Source organism: Alexandromys fortis, unplaced genomic scaffold (genome assembly GCF_014885135.2).
Source record: "Alexandromys fortis isolate MF-2015 unplaced genomic scaffold, M_Fortis_MF-2015_v1.1 scaffold_87, whole genome shotgun sequence".
Lineage (NCBI taxonomy): Eukaryota > Metazoa > Chordata > Mammalia > Rodentia > Cricetidae > Alexandromys > Alexandromys fortis.
In genome coordinates, this window is record NW_026067971.1 from 3980231 (window position 1) to 3995978 (window position 15748).

The 15748-nt window shown below is 44.3% G+C and overlaps 1 protein-coding gene across 6 annotated transcripts in view; it reads left to right on the top strand.

The window, feature by feature from the left end:
* Ptpn13 (protein tyrosine phosphatase non-receptor type 13) overlaps positions 1-15748 on the top strand; it is a 180333-nt gene that overhangs the window by 140295 nt on the left and 24290 nt on the right. For all 6 annotated transcript variants that reach the window (XM_050155706.1, XM_050155709.1, XM_050155711.1 and 3 more), the window contains 7 exons: positions 457-809; positions 2046-2232; positions 6013-6171; positions 7261-7432; positions 7514-7724; positions 9792-9862; positions 13189-13250. In XM_050155706.1, the coding sequence (XP_050011663.1) occupies positions 457-809; positions 2046-2232; positions 6013-6171; positions 7261-7432; positions 7514-7724; positions 9792-9862; positions 13189-13250 (1215 nt within the window). The remainder of the gene's footprint in view (positions 1-456; positions 810-2045; positions 2233-6012; positions 6172-7260; positions 7433-7513; positions 7725-9791; positions 9863-13188; positions 13251-15748) is intronic.

Below are 15748 nucleotides of genomic sequence, written 5' to 3' on the forward strand. Positions count from 1 at the left end.
AGATCCCAAGACCCAGGTTTAACTGCTTGTACCCACATCATGCAGCTCACAACTTCTGGTAACCCTACTTCCAGAGGACCCTTTGCCATCCTCTGGCCTTTGTGGGACTTGCATGCATGTGGTGCATGCACAATGCATGCACTGAGGCACATATAAAATCGTATAGCTTCAAAGAACATACCAACTTTTTTTAACTTAGAAAATAAATATTCATGATAGAATCCTAAATTTTGAGAATGGGATACAAAGTACAACATATAATATAATTCTAATTCTACATCATCAGCAGTTGTCATCTTAGAGTGCTCGTCTTTAACGAGCATGAATTGCGCTCACTATCAGAATATTTACATTTTGTATAAAGGACTGCTCCTTAGCAGTTCCGTCAGCCATTGACCGTTTCTGAAGTTAATGTATGTTGTCATGATCTGATGTCCTTCCATGCGTCCCTCTCAGACTCCGCTCCACTCTCCAGCACAAGTGTTTCTAAACAATAGTAAAGAGGCTTCTCAGCCGTCGCCCTTCTCCGTGGCACCAGGCACCAGCTCGGAAGAGAACGAGCTGTCTGGCAGAAACAAGGAGCAGCGCAAGTGTCCCTCGAGAAGAGAGAGCTCAAGTGACAGCAGCCTGAGTGGAGAGGACGACTCTGCGAGCGCTCCAGCCAAGAAGCCACATGTCTCCTCGCCTTCAGCGTTGACTCAAACTCTGAATAACGTGCTGTCCCAGGCACACAGTCAGCAGGAAGAACCCGCATGTGCCATGTTTTACCTCCCTCGGAAAACACCAAGCAAACCAGAATTTGAGAACAGGTATTGCCAGGGTTGCATGGTGTCCAGAGCACCCGGTGGTGTAGCAACAGCAGCAGCCATACAAATTGTTCCAAGAACGTGACATGTGGTGGCTGGAGACGTGGCTTAGTTCCCAGCACCCATACCGGGCAGCTCATAGCCTCACAGAATTCCAGCTCCAGGGGATAGGGCAGCCTCATAGCCATGCACATACATACACATGAGAAACACAGGTTTTTTAATGGATGGAATGCCTGTGGATTCAGCATGGTTAGCAAGCAGTGACTCATTAGAGGTCTTGCTGATGTGTCTAACAGTTTTAGTTAGCTCTCAAGAGCTAGTAGATGTAAGTTCTCCAGACACGCAGTGTGACCCTTGCTTCCCTCTTGAGCATATTTGTTAGTAATTAAGAAAGTGGTTCCCCAATACAATTTAAACAGAAAGAAAAGAGATGTATTTAGGGAATGATACTCACAGAGGTTAGAATTAGAAGGGGAAGCAAGGAGGATTTGCAGATGACAAGATCAGGAGACGGGGAAAGGACGTGTTTGAAAGCATAGAAGCCTGCAGGACAAACATGCAGCTACCTTGGCTGTTGGTGTCTGTGTGTTTATGTCCAACCACACTTGCCTACATTTACCCCTCCCTCCTCCCCTCCTCCCTCACATCTTGTTCCTACTTCCTTTGTTTCTGTTCTTTCATCCAAAGTGACCACAGGAACTAGGCGTATCATCCCAGTTACTTGGAAGACTAGGGGAGGAAAGATTTAAAGGCCAGCACGGACAACCTGTAAGACCCTCCTCAAATTTAAAAAAAAATTTGTAAAGGGCAAGAGATAAGAACAGAATGCTTATTTAGCATGAATAAAACCCTAAGTTGAATCCCTGCTTTTGGAAAATAAATACTTCAGTAAATGGATAAATGACCAGAAGAGTAAGATGTTCTTATTTCTCTTTTTCTTATTGAGTTGAAATCCAAATTAGACCCCTGATAACATTAGCTTCCATCTTGAATAACAATGAGGAATAGAAGGTATACTTACATCTAGCTTGTCTTACTGTCATTTTGCAGCTTAAAGAGCTTATTCGAAGTTGAACCTGCACAGAGAATCAGTAAATGGTAATACCAACATATAGTAGACATTGAATAAACCCATAGTCTAAAAACTCGTGAGGCTCAAATCCAGGCAGAAACATCCAACTGAGTGTTGGCTCTGAAATGTGCCCACAGATAGCATTGCTTCCTTTATCTCCACAGCCATCCTCCTCTTCCTCCTCCACCGCTGGATGTCAGTCCTGGACAGACCTGCCAGCCCCAGTCAGAATTCTCTGCTTCTGACTCTGTTGGGAAATACTATACACATCTCGTTTCTGAGCTGAAGAAACCAGAAAACTTGACAACTTGGAAAAATGACTTGGGAAACCACCTTGAGGACTCTGAGCTGGTGAGCATCGTTCTCTGTTACAAGCAATAAAACAATTGTCATTTTTCTCAGTGAAGGTATAGATGCATGCATTTTCTGTTAGTGGAGAAAAAAACTGTTGTAAAGTAGCTCATATTACATTTACAAATGAATAACAGCCCTTTCTGACATTTCCCTGGTGAGAAATTAGGGGAGGATGAAAAAGGCTGTATATTGTCCCTGGCTTTCTCACGGCCTTGCTGCCGTCTTGGCAGACACCCGCAGACAAGTCCCCTAACTCTTCAGAGTCCAGCAGCTTTGGTTCTGCAGTCTTCTTACTTCAGAGGGCTGGAAACGACGGAATGAAGCAATGAATGTAAGACTCCTAGCACTGCATTCAGACCCTGCTACGGACAGGTGCTCATCACTGCTTCTTTTCCTGAGTCTCTGAATTACCTACTGACTCTGTGTGTGTGTGTGTGTGTGTGTGTGTGTGTGTGTGTGTGTGTGTGTGTGTGTGCCTGCCTGTGTGTATACACATGCATGTGGATGTGTGTATGCGTGTGTGCTCATGCATGTGGAGACCAGAGGGCAACCTCGGATACTGTTTCTCTGGAGCCATCATTTTGGTTTTTGTGAGACCAAGTCTCCCATTTGTCTGGAACTCAGCAAATGGGCTAAGCTAGTTGGCCAGAGAGCTCCAGGGATCTGCTTGTCACTGCTTCTTTAAGACTGGAATTAAAAGCATACACCATCATACCTGGCTTGTACCTACTGAGTGTGTGTACACATGTGGGTGCACACGTGTGTACCTTTACATGCACACACATACAAAATCACGTATGGAGGGTTCATGTGTAGACACATGTGCATGTGAAGACCAGAGGGCATCCTTGAGTGCTTTTACTCATAAGTGCTGTTCACTTTGAAATAGGTTCCCACTGTCCCAGAATACACAGATTGGGTTAGTCTGGCTGGCCAGTCAGCCCCAGGGATCCCCTCGGCACTGAAACTACAGGTGCTTGCCACCACAGCCAGCTTTTGTGTGGAATCCAGCTCAGGCCCTCGTGCTATGTAGCCAGCACTTTACTGACTAAACTCTGCTTCGTGAGTTAGGGAGATTCTAGTGCTTGAATATAATTTGTCTTTAAATTTTTGTGTGTATGAGTGGAGTCTTTACACTGTAGTGTAGCCTTAAAACTTTACCTAGAGAGAGAGAGATAACTATGGATTCCCTTTGAGATTTTCATACACGGATAAGATGTGTGTTGATCACATTCACCGCCCCCATTCTTTCCCACGCACTCCTCTTAGATCCGGTTCCATCCGCCATCTCCACCCAAGCTCAGGTCCCCCTCCCACCAAGTCCAGTTTGTGCTGCCCATGTACTCCCAGATGTGGGGCCATGGACTGGAGCACGGTTGACCTACCAATGGCTACACTCTTAAAGAAAACAGTCTCTCCCTATCCCGTCAACTTGTCAATGGCTCCTCAGCTGGGGGTGGGGACTCATGGGTCCCTCTCTCCTCTATGCTGCTGTGAGCTGGCTGGCTTAGTCTTGTGCAGGTCGTGGGCGGGCAGCCACAGCTGCGATGAGTTCATGAGTGCCATGGTCTTGTCACATCCAGAAAACAGTTTCCCTCCAGTCCTTCCTGACCTCTGGCTCTTAAAGTCCTCCCACCCCACTCTTCCAGTGTTCCTGAACCTAGGGAAGGGGATATAATATTGGTGCCCCATTTATGTCTGAACACTCCATACACATAGTCCCTGAGCTTTGGCCAGTTGTAACTGCATTAGCTTTTTCACTGTACAAAGAAACTTCTTGATAAGCTGTGAGATGCACAGATATTTAGGTATAGAGTTGACAGATTTAGAGGGAAGATTGTCTGTTCACCAAAATAATAGTAGTATTGGTACCTGGAGCCTGTAAACACTCCAACCACATGTTCTTGTCACGATTTGCACTACTGAGTGTGTGCCTTCGTTAGGGTTTCTATTACTGTGAAAAGAGACGACGATCTGGACAACTATTAGAAGGAAAACATTTAATTCAGGGGGCTGGCTTACAGTTCAGAGGTTCAGTCCATTTTCATCATGGCAGGGAGCATGGTGGCATGCAGGCAGATGTGGTGCTGGAGCTGAGAGTATTATATCTTGCAAGCAACAGGAAGTTGACTTACTGTCGCACTGAGGGAATCTTGAGCAAAGGAGACCTCAAAGCCCACCCCCATGGTGACACACTTTCCCTAACAAGGCCACACCTCCTAATAGTGCCACTCCCTTTGGGGGCCATTTTCTTTTTAATCCCACAGTGTGTATCTCCCATTAAATCCAGTCAGAGAGCGTTTGGTCACCCTGCTTTTACCACTGTTGTACCATGGCTTATCTTGCCTTGCTGGTCACCAATAATAGTTACGAAACTTACACATTCCCTGCTAGTAAGACTGTTGGTAACTTTCCACCCTGGAGCTAGCACAGCACCTTCCAGCCCCAGCTAGCCGTCAGGCAGGAGGCTTCCGTGTCCGGGACTAAGGTGTGTGGTGTCTTCAACAGCTGGATCTTAACATCAGTTTCTGCTGAATAACAAGAGCCATGGCAATAGCTTATGTTGTTTTAGGGGTGTCTGTGACCTGCAAACAGCTTATGGGGAAGTATCCCACACTTGGCACTGAGCTTTTCATTTGACAGCTTATGGCTTCTGGAAGAGATATTATCTTCAGAAATTCCAACTAAACTTTCTTAAGAAAAGCATAGCATGGACATAGGAACCTTATAAAACCACAGATTTCCATTAGGCTTTTTCAGCATTCTCAGTGTTGGTTAACCCTCTGCAGCCTCACCCCCCCATCCCTTTCTCCAGTTCTTACCCCCGCCCCCACTTAAAGCATGAGTTTCTAAGCCTGCAAATCAAGATTAGGAAAAAATTTCCAAGAATGATAATTCTTTCACATGAATTTAAAGTCAGACTTTTCCCACTGTTTATTAGTCCAGAAATAGATGTTTATGTAAAAACATCATAAAATAAGTAAAAAGAAGAGGAAAGGCACCTATAATCTTACCATTCCCAAACCATAAAGATTTTAAATCAAAATAGTCTTTCCATAATTTTCATTTTCATATAATCGTGTGGTAAGGTTTGTGTGTGTGTATCTGTGTGTCACAGGGAGGATGGGTGGGTGTACATCAATATTTTGGTTTCATTCTTAGTAATAAAGTCTGTCATTGGCCATATGAGCATCCTCTCCTTCCAGCTGTTTGCTGTGCATCTTTATTAAAAGCAGCCACGGCACACGATCATTCAGACACTTCATATTTTTACAAAAACATCAGCAAACAACAGCTTCCTTTTGTGTCTCCTGCCTTCTGTCTTGGTTGTTTAAAAATGTGGAGGGTTTTTTGAAATCATCCCCTCTAAAATGTAGTCTTGATTACCAGTACTTTCGCTTTGGCTTCTTGTGTATCTTGTACATGCAAAAACAAAGGCAGGGCTGAGGTGCAGCTCTGGGGAAGAAGGCCTTGCCTGGCATGTGTAAGGCTCTGGATTTGATCCTAGCTCTTCAAGATAGAAAAAAAAATAAAGGCTGAAGAAGAATAGGAGGGAGGGAGGGAAAGAGTCTTGAGACAAACACACAGCTTCATACTTAAAAACGTTACATGCTTGGAAAGAGGAACATTCTGTCTAGAATTGAGAAGACTTCTCCTGGCCAAGTTCAGTAAACTTAAGATTTGGGTTTCTCCTCTCTTAACCAAGGACAACAGTATTCATGTGTGTTTGTCTGTAGGACAAAGTAGACCCCTTAAATCAATCTGTTCTTTCTCTAGGAAGTCGAGCTTCCCATCACCCTAATTAAATCAGAAAAAGGAAGTCTGGGTTTTACAGTAACCAAAGGCAACCAGAGTATTGGTTGTTATGTCCATGACGTCATACAGGATCCAGCCAAGGGTGATGGCAGGCTGAAGCCTGGAGACCGCCTTATAAAGGTGAGACATTGATTGTGGCGGGACTGCTCGGTGGGGTAGGAGCACAGGGTGATCTTCTAGAAGACCTGGGTTTGATTGCCCGCACCAGCATGTGGGTTGACAGCTTTCTGTAATTCCAGTTCCAGGAACCTCAGTGCCCTCTTGTGGCCTCTGCAGGCGTCAGGCACACAAGTGCTGCAGACATAGATGCAAGCAAAACACTCATGCATAAAATAAAATACGCTTTTAAATGAGACAGTTAAAGTAATTGGGCATATTTGTAAAATACAGGTATCCTAATCCAGTTTCTGTTACTACTGTGAAATTCCTTTCACAAGCACACTTTTAAAAGGAAAGAAGTTTAGTTAGCTCACACTGTGGGAACTTTAAGGACATGGCACCAGCCTCTCAGCCCCAGTGAAGGCATCAGACCTGCTTTCTTTAGGGTTTCTGTTGCTGGGAAGAGACACCACCATGACCAGAGTTGTGCAACTCTTAGAAAGAAAAACTTTTCCAGTTTAAAAGTTGAGTCCATTATCGCCATGCAGGCAAACATGGTGGTGGAAAAGGAGCTGAGAGTTCTACATTTTGATCTGAAGGCAACAGGATGTGCATAGCTTGAGCAAAGGAGACCTCAAAGCCCGACCCCACCGTGACATGCTTTCTCCAACAAGGCCACACCTCCTAATAGTAGCCCCCCCCCCCAACCCAGCTCGGTGGCACAAACCTGTAATCCTAGCCCTTAGGATGTGCAGCCAGGAAAATAGGAAGATGATTCTCCATGACACCTTTATGCATAGCTGTTTGGGAATTGCTTCAACTGCAAGTCCTTTTAATCTCTTCAGGTCTCTCAAGTCCATGAGACAGCAAGTTTCCTAAATTCTAGAGGATAAGATTCCTATATTAACAAAACAGTAAGGTATGCATTCATTTGTTAGCAAATTTATGTTGTTTATGATAGCTTGATCTTTGTCCCTTTGATTTCTGCAGGGAAGAGGATTCAATAGAGTAGAGACTGTGTCACCTTACGTCTCTTACTGGCTGATACAAGTTTTCATCGGATTTCCTGTTCTGAAAATCAGCACTGGTTTGCCTCTGTCTCGTTTGTAGGTTAATGATACAGACGTCACAAACATGACCCACACGGATGCCGTGAATCTGCTGCGAGCTGCACCCAAGACAGTCAGATTAGTCCTTGGGCGGATTCTGGAGTTACCCAGGATGCCAGTGTTTCCCCATCTGCTGCCTGACATTACGATAACATGCCACGGAGAGGAGTTAGGTAAGAAGAGCGCAGGCCTTGATCGGTACGGTTTTCTTGGCATCCTGTGACTGAGAAACAATGGTTTTCTGTTCTCTGAAGGATTTTCTCTGTCTGGAGGTCACGGCAGTGCCCATGAAGTGGTATATATCAGTGACATCAACCCTCAGTCGGTTGCAGCTGCTGAAGGAGGTCTGCAGCTATTGGATATCATCCACTATGTGAACGGAGTCAGCACACAAGGGATGACCTTGGAGGAAGAGAACAGAGCACTGGACCTGTCCCTTCCTTCTGTGGTGCTAAAAGCAACAAGGTACTGGGCCTTCCAGAATTCCTAATTCACAGCCCTCTAACGAGTAACATTAGAACAGAGTCCAGATGGAGTGAGAAACCAAGCATGCAAGCGTAGCAGCACGGTCCCAGCTAGTAGGCTAGCACACATCAGAATGCCTTCAGTTGCGAGTAACAGAAATAGAGCCCGATTCTGTTTGACCAAGAAAGGGAGTTTACTGTTTTGCTTAGTTTCCAAAGTAATAAGGTCGTCATCGGGCTCCCTTTTGTTCTTTCCTATTATACCGTTTGTATCCGTTTTCTCTGTGGTGGTCGGATGATTGTGTCTACTATAGTTACGTCTACCATGGCATAGTCATAAGAGTACAGACATTTTTGGGAAGCGTCATTCAGCACTCACAGTGCCCGTGAATCTGGCTTTCTAGGTTGTAGACTAAGCCAAGCTATGGGAAGGGGAAACTGACAGTTGTGTTTATGAGTAATTTCTTCCAAAATACAAGTGTAACAGAAAACCATCGGTAGACTTTGTTCTTTTTAGACTGTGGTTGTTTCCCTCATCCCTGACCTGACTCTCTGTGTGTCCAGACATTGGATTGGTACACAGTTGTTTTCCTTGGTGGAAGGGAATTAATGGAAAAAAGAAAGCATTTTGCGGAATTTCACATCACTGTCAAGCTTAGGTATAGGCTGAAAGCTTTACTTCAAAATCCGGAGTGGACTCTTCACTCAGTCCTGGAGTGACATTCTCTCCCCTCCACCTGTCTTAGCTGCTGTCTCTACAGACGTCATGTCCTCCATTTTCTTCCATCAAGTCTCTCCACTCTCGCCTTCTCTATAGTCCATGATAAATAACAGAAGCAGCAATGAAAGGACACGGTGTTATGTCGGGAGCTATACCGGGGGTAGAATTTATTCCAGTTAGCTGCAAGCTAGTGACCCTAGACTGATAACTACTTCATGGATTTTGGAAAAAGATGTATTTCAAGAAATAAAAGGACTTTTATTGCTAATGGCACAGCAAGCACCTGAGTTAAGTTGTCCAGTCATCTCTGTTACCATGTTCCTAAGAGGTATGAGCACACGGATGAACAGCTGAACTAAAACCTGCAGAAACATTATGCACAAAAGTTAATTCTCAGTGGAGATACAGTTCAGTGGTTGAGGCTTTCAGTTAAGTCTCTAGTCAATAACAATAGTAATAATAATGACAGCAGTACTTATTATTCAGTTCTGTCAATAACAATAGTAAAATAAAGACAGCAGTACTTGCTGGGCATGGTACTGTGTACATGCCTATGATCGCTGAACTTGGGAACCAGAAGCAAGAAGAGCTATAGTTCACATACCCTCACTGTAGAGCAGCTTGAGGCCAGCCTGGACTAAGTGAGAAGAAAATGGAGAAGGGAAAAGAAAAATAAAAGGCCATCCTTTATTCCCCCCCCCTTTTTTTACCTTTGGGAGGACAGGGTGAGGGAGGTGTGGGTACATGGTGTGGTGGTTTGAAGGTAAATGGCTCCCAAAAGGAGTGCCACTATTAGAAAGTGTGGTCTTGTTGCAGGAAGTGTCTCACTATGGGGGTGGGCTTTGAGGTTTCCTATGCTCAAGAAACTCTCAGTGAGACAGGCTATTGCCTGTTGCCTGCAAGATGTAGAACTCTCAGGTACCTCTTCAGTACCACACTGCCATGTCCCACAGTGATGATAATGGACTGAGCCTCTGAAACTCAGCCAGCCCCAATTAAATAGTTTCCCTTATGAGAGTTGTCATGGTCATGGGGTCTTCACAGCAATAGAAACCCTAAGACACATGGTGTAGATCTCACTTTTCACTTTGTTTGAAAGAGGGCTTCTTGTTCATTATTTCATACTTTTTGCTGGCCTGTGAGTTTCCAGGGTGGTTGGATTGTCCTTCATCTGCCTTCTATCCCACTGTGGGAACACTGGAGTTACAGACTCACTTGAAGAATTCCATTAAATCCTGTCCACACTTTGGGGGTACCTGGAGTAAGCCCCTAAAGTGAAGCTTCTGAAATGACTAACAGTGGCTGTTCAAAACCTTTGTAATTGTTCTTTCTTTGTGTGTTCTACAGAGATGGTTGTCCGGTAGTGCCTAGTTCAACAAGATCTGCCATCTCAGCATCCAAAGTCTCCAAAACCAACGGTATGACACATTTACTTTGACAGAGTTTACAGAGAGGTGGCTTTATCCCTGGACAGCAAGTTGGATACTGTCACTAAACTTTTTCTTAACTTCCTAGAATGTTTTGCATGATCTAAGTGAAAATACTCTATTTAAGTTACAACATCTCTGAAACTCAATCTGTATTAGAAAATAGCAGAGCAGAAATATATATCCAGTGGACTTGAAGGTGTAAGCCTATGTGTCCTCAGAAAGCCCCCTGATGCTTCTATAAGCCTCCCTTTCCTGTCAGTAAAGCGTTACTAGTGTCGGCCTACTGAGGTTCTAATGAGGCATGTAAATCCCTGGGTGACTTATGCAGATGTCAACAGAGAGTCTCCTCTGGGTTAGGGACCCGTGGGGCATTGCGGGTTTATCCGTGTGCAAGCAAGCATCTATCTCACATGTTAGCATAATGACAGAGCCACGAGGAGAGCTGCAGCAGCACTTACCTTTAGACTAAGCATTCCTTCATAGCAATGCACAGTGAAAGAGAAACTGAGGCACTGAGAAGCTTTATAACTTTGCCCAAGCCCACTGTCCTAGGGTTTCTACTGCTGTGAAGAGACACCATGACCATAGCAACTGTTATAAAGGAAAACATTTGGTTGGGGTGGCTTGCTTACATTTCAGAGGTCCAGTCCATTGTCACCTTGGTGGAACATGACAGTGTGCAAACAGACATGGTGCTGGAACAGTACCTGAGAGTCCTTATATCTGCAGGCAACAGGAAGTAGTCTGAGACATTGGGTGGTATCTTGAGCATAAATGAGACCTCAGAACCCGCCTCCACAATGACACACTTCCTCCAGCAAGGCCACACCTCCTAACAGTGCCACTCCCTTTGGGAGCCATTTTCTTTCAAACCACCACACACACAAAGTTAATGAAAACTAAGTTCAAAATTTAAACCCAGAAAATCTGACTCCCACTTTGTTGAGGGAGACTGCTTGTTCATTCCCAGACCCAATATAATCACACAGACTATATTAATTAAAACACTGCTTGGCCTTATTAGCACATGCATATTTCTAGCTAGCTCTTACATCTTATATTAGCCTATCTCTATTAGTCTGTGCATCATCATGAGGTCATGGCCTACGGACAAGGTTCCACAACACATCGGTCTCCTCCAGTGGCTACATGGCTTCTCCTAATTCTGCTTTCTTTCCTCCTCTCTCTGCTTGGGATTCCTGCCTTGCCCTATTCTGCACTGCAATAGGCCCAAAGCAGCTTCTTTATTAACCAATGGTATTCATAGCATACAGAGGGGAATCCACATCACCACTTAGTTATATAATCAGAACCTACAAATGTAGCTTTGTTTGCTAATGCTAAGAGAGATATGAGGCACAGAGGAACGGGAGTGAACTAGAGTGCTATGAACTGTGTATACTTCGTACAGAGCCTTTCATGTTCGAAGAGAGTAACATCTGAATGCCAATGGCAGCTACTTGAAACCATGACATTGTAATTTGTCTCCTAGAGTCAGAGGTTAGTTTTCTGCTCTCCATCAGTTTATTTCAAGCAGACAAGCTCACAAAACACTTCCTGCCTGACTGTCTGTCCAGGCCTGTTTGTCTATCCAGGGCCTCTCTGTCTGACAGGCCTGTACCCTGTGGAAAGCACCTCTGTCTGCTGTCTGGCTCGACACTCGTGGAACTTACTTCTGTGGTACCAAGAGAGGAAGCAGTTAGAAAAGAAGAGGGGAGGCTGTAAATGACTTACCTATGATGTTTTAGGGTATACCGGCAGGACTTTTAGATCTAGCACCTTGTTATTGATAGGCTTCTAGAATGACTTTTCCTGGAGTTCTAAAATGTTGCTTTCAAAAAAGAAGAGACCATTCCTGGGGCCTGCATAACACCAACCACAAAGTTACCGAAGTATATTCACAAAAATTCCACCTCAGCCTTCATCCTCCCCCTCAGCACTGTCTGTAGGTCATTCTTAGATAGATGCCGTTGGTCTAGAAATACACGTAAGTACTTCACATTATCCACACGTGGCGCCTGTGCTAAAGCATTTTGTAACATGAACCAAGCGAGTGTCCTCTCACACACTGTGATGCCACGATGTTGCTCCCATTCCGGTGGGATAATTTCCATTCGGTGTCTTCTACTTGAATCATTAGCCCCAAACAGGTTGTTTCGTTTTGTGGGAGTTGGTGCAGTCTCCCTCTGTATCCCAGGCTGGTTTCAAATTTATAGCAATCCTCCTGTGTTGAAATAAGAGTGGCGGGGCTTCGTCCCCAGCACCCCAGCCGCCTGCTAGCTCATGCCCGAAATAACACACAAACTGTATTCTTTTAAACACTGCTTGCCCATTATATCCAGCCTCTTCTTGGCTAACTCTCGCACCTGGACTAGCCCATTTCTAATAATCTGTGTAAGCACCCCGAGGTGCGCTTACCGGGAAGATTCTAGCCTCTGTCCATCCTGGGTCGGAGCTGCCTGGGAGAGCTGAGCATGGCATCTCTGCTCCAGAGAGCAGAGCTGTTGGGTCTGACCTCACCTCCTCTTCCTCCCAGCATCCTATTCTGTTTACTCCTCCCACCTATCTTTTAACCTATCAGGGCCAAGGAGTTTCTTTATTGCTTAACCAATGAAATCAACAGATTGATATATGACACTCCCACATCACTCCTGCCTCTGCTTCCCAAGCACTAGAATTGCAGATGTAAGAATATACCTGCCTCCCAAGTCAGTCTATATATAAACTATTTTCTCTTAAGGGTTTGGTTCCCCTACCCTTGGTGTGGTATACACACCTATAAGTCCAGCACTTGGGAGATGGAGCCAAGAGGATGAAGAACTCAGGGACAATCCAGTATGTGCCAAGTTGGAGGCCAGCCTGTGCCATGTGAGACCTTGTCTCAAAACATAAAAAGAATGTGGGTTTTGTTTGTTTGATTTTAAGTTAAACCATTCTATCTTTTATTCTACTTACTTGGTTTATATCATTTATATTCTGACCTCTTTTCATATATAGTTAAAAATAATATCTTTTGAAATATGGGGTTTCTTTATTTTAATACATAATTCTTTTAAGCTTTTTCACATTTATTTATTGTGTGTAGTGATTGTGCACACACTCTCCCATGCCACAGCACATGAACGGGGTCAGATCTCATCAGCCCAGATGTTATCATTCTTGGTGACAAGCACTTAACCCTTTGGTCCATCTCCCTGACTCCTGCGCCAGCATTTTAAATTGAGTTCCATCCTTTATGTGTCTTGAGCAGTGTCCATGTCTTCTCTCTTGTAATTTCAGTTGTCTCACTTACCACTCTGTGCTGTTTCTTCCAGGCCACAGCAGCACGGAGCCTTGTGGTCAGCCTGCCCTCACACCTAAGAACTCGTTCTCCAAGGCAAGACTCCTTTCATGTCGTATTTACTTTTAATAACCAGTGTGCTTATGTTTCATAGCAAATTGATTTTGTAATTAAATGTTCTTAATATGCCAACTGTAAGCATATGTTGTGATGAACTACACACAACACAGCGCCTTCAAACCTGTGCCCTGTGGTACATGGGCTTTCATGGCTAATGTTTAACTCCGTAACTATTAGCATCAGGATGTGTGAATAATGTGCGCAGTCCTTCCATTGTCTCTTGGATTATAGGAAGAGAAGTGTCATTAACAGCAGAGTTGCCTGTTCTTTCTGTATTATTGGCTCCCAGTAGCCTGAGAAAACTAACCCCGTGGCCCTGGTAAGGAGCAACAGTATTAGCCAAAGAAGTAGACTTGCTTTTTTTTAAAGGCTTGAGCAGTGTTTTCCAGATCATACAATGAGAGCTTAGAGCCCTTCGGGTCAGCCCAGAGAAACTGGAGTCATTTGGCAGTGCTTTAAACGTCGTGTGAGCTCCAATTCGTGCTCTCACTGTGAGTGCACTTGTATACGCGTTAGTGTGGGTAACATTTTTTCTTACAGCAGTCCTTCGGTCCATGTCAGGTGATTTCTGAAAGGCTCATAGCTGGGTTTCTATTCTGCTGGACTGGACTGTTTTAAACCACACTCACACCCCATGAGTCTAGTCACACCTCACTCTTCAGTGTCTGCTGTGCAGTAGAAAAGACATGTCTTCCCATTTAAAACACTTTTCTCTTTAGTAATCTGAAAAAAAAAATGCCATCTCAATGTAATCCTGGACAAGATGTGGGTTAGAGAAGAAAATGTCATAATGAAGAGAAGCCCGTTCTGTGCCTTTCGATACCACATCATCACGTCATGCACGGTTTTCATAGTGAGCGCTGAGCCAGGCAGCAGCAGGAGCCACATAAGGCAGAAACGACTGTAACACAGAAGTAGCGTGGTCTGTGTCCGTGCCTTGCATGCCTTGCCCTGTAGCAGAGCTTGCTTTCCTTCTGGTCCCGATCTTGGACTCACAAAGCTGAAGCAGCTGAACTTTCTTGAGTTTCTACTGCTACTCACTCACGTTGGGTAGTGTTTGCTTTCTTTCAAGTATCGGTGTGTTGAAAGAAATATAGCAATTATCTTGAATTAACATCAAATTCTAGAAACTCAGGGCTTTTATTATTGTGGGAGCCAACATTTCTGTCGGAATTCCAATTGTCCAGAAATCTCCTTGACAATGTTCTGTGATGTGGCATTAATGCCCAGACAGACCATGATTTCTCATGGAAAATGGGATTTCACAGCTTGTGATGTTGAGGGCGCTACATGACCAGCTTATGAGATGTAGTTCTGAGGTGTCTAACCCCTCGCAAGAAAAGTTAGGCCTCCAGAGTGAGCCACAGCGCACACTGTGATTTAGTCAGTTCATTTTAGAGTTTATCCAAATCTACCTTTTCTTTTCTGTCTTTTTTAATTTTTATTTTCTTCTTCCTTTTATTGAAGAGATTACTTTCTGTACAATATATTCTGATCATAGCTCCCCTCTCCCAACTCCAGAGATTAATGCCACCTTCTCTCCTATCAGAATCTAACCCTGTCTCTCACTAGAAAACAAACAGGCACCTAACGAATAACAATAAAATAATATAAAGAAAAAACAAGCCAAAGTAGGACAAAAGAAGCAAACCAAAGATGGAGCCAGAGAAAAAGCATTAAATGCACAGCATGCGGAGAAACATGTTCACACACACGGGAATCCTTTACAAACACAACATGCGGAGAAACGTGTTCACACACACGGGAATCCTTTACAGACACAACATGCGGAGAAACGTGTTCACACACACGGGAATCCTTTACAGACACAACATGCGGAGAAACGTGTTCACACACACGGGAATCCTTTACAGACACAACATGCGGAGAAACGTGTTCACACACACGGGAATCCTTTACAGACACAACATGCGGAGAAACGTGTTCACACACACGGGAATCCTTTACAGACACAACATGCGGAGAAACGTGTTCACACACACGGGAATCCTTTACAGACACAACATGCGGAGAAACGTGTTCACACACACGGGAATCCTTTACAGACACAACATGCGGAGAAACGTGTTCACACACACGGGAATCCTTTACAGACACAACATGCGGAGAAACGTGTTCACACACACGGGAATCCTTTACAGACACAACATGCGGAGAAACGTGTTCACACACACGGGAATCCTTTACAGACACAACATGCGGAGAAACATGTTCACACACACGGGAATCCTTTACAAACACAAAGCTAAAGGCCATAATGTTTACGAAAAGGACCTGTAAGATTAAAAAGGAAAAAAAAAGATTTAAAAAGCCCTGTCCCAACCTTGTGATACATGGATTTTCCAGCAATGCCATTGATTTTATTTTGTGTTGGCATCTACTGTCAGGCATTGAGTCTGGCCTTGAGTGAGAAGCTGTCAAAGTGAACCCTAGATAGGCCGGGGGCTTAGGGG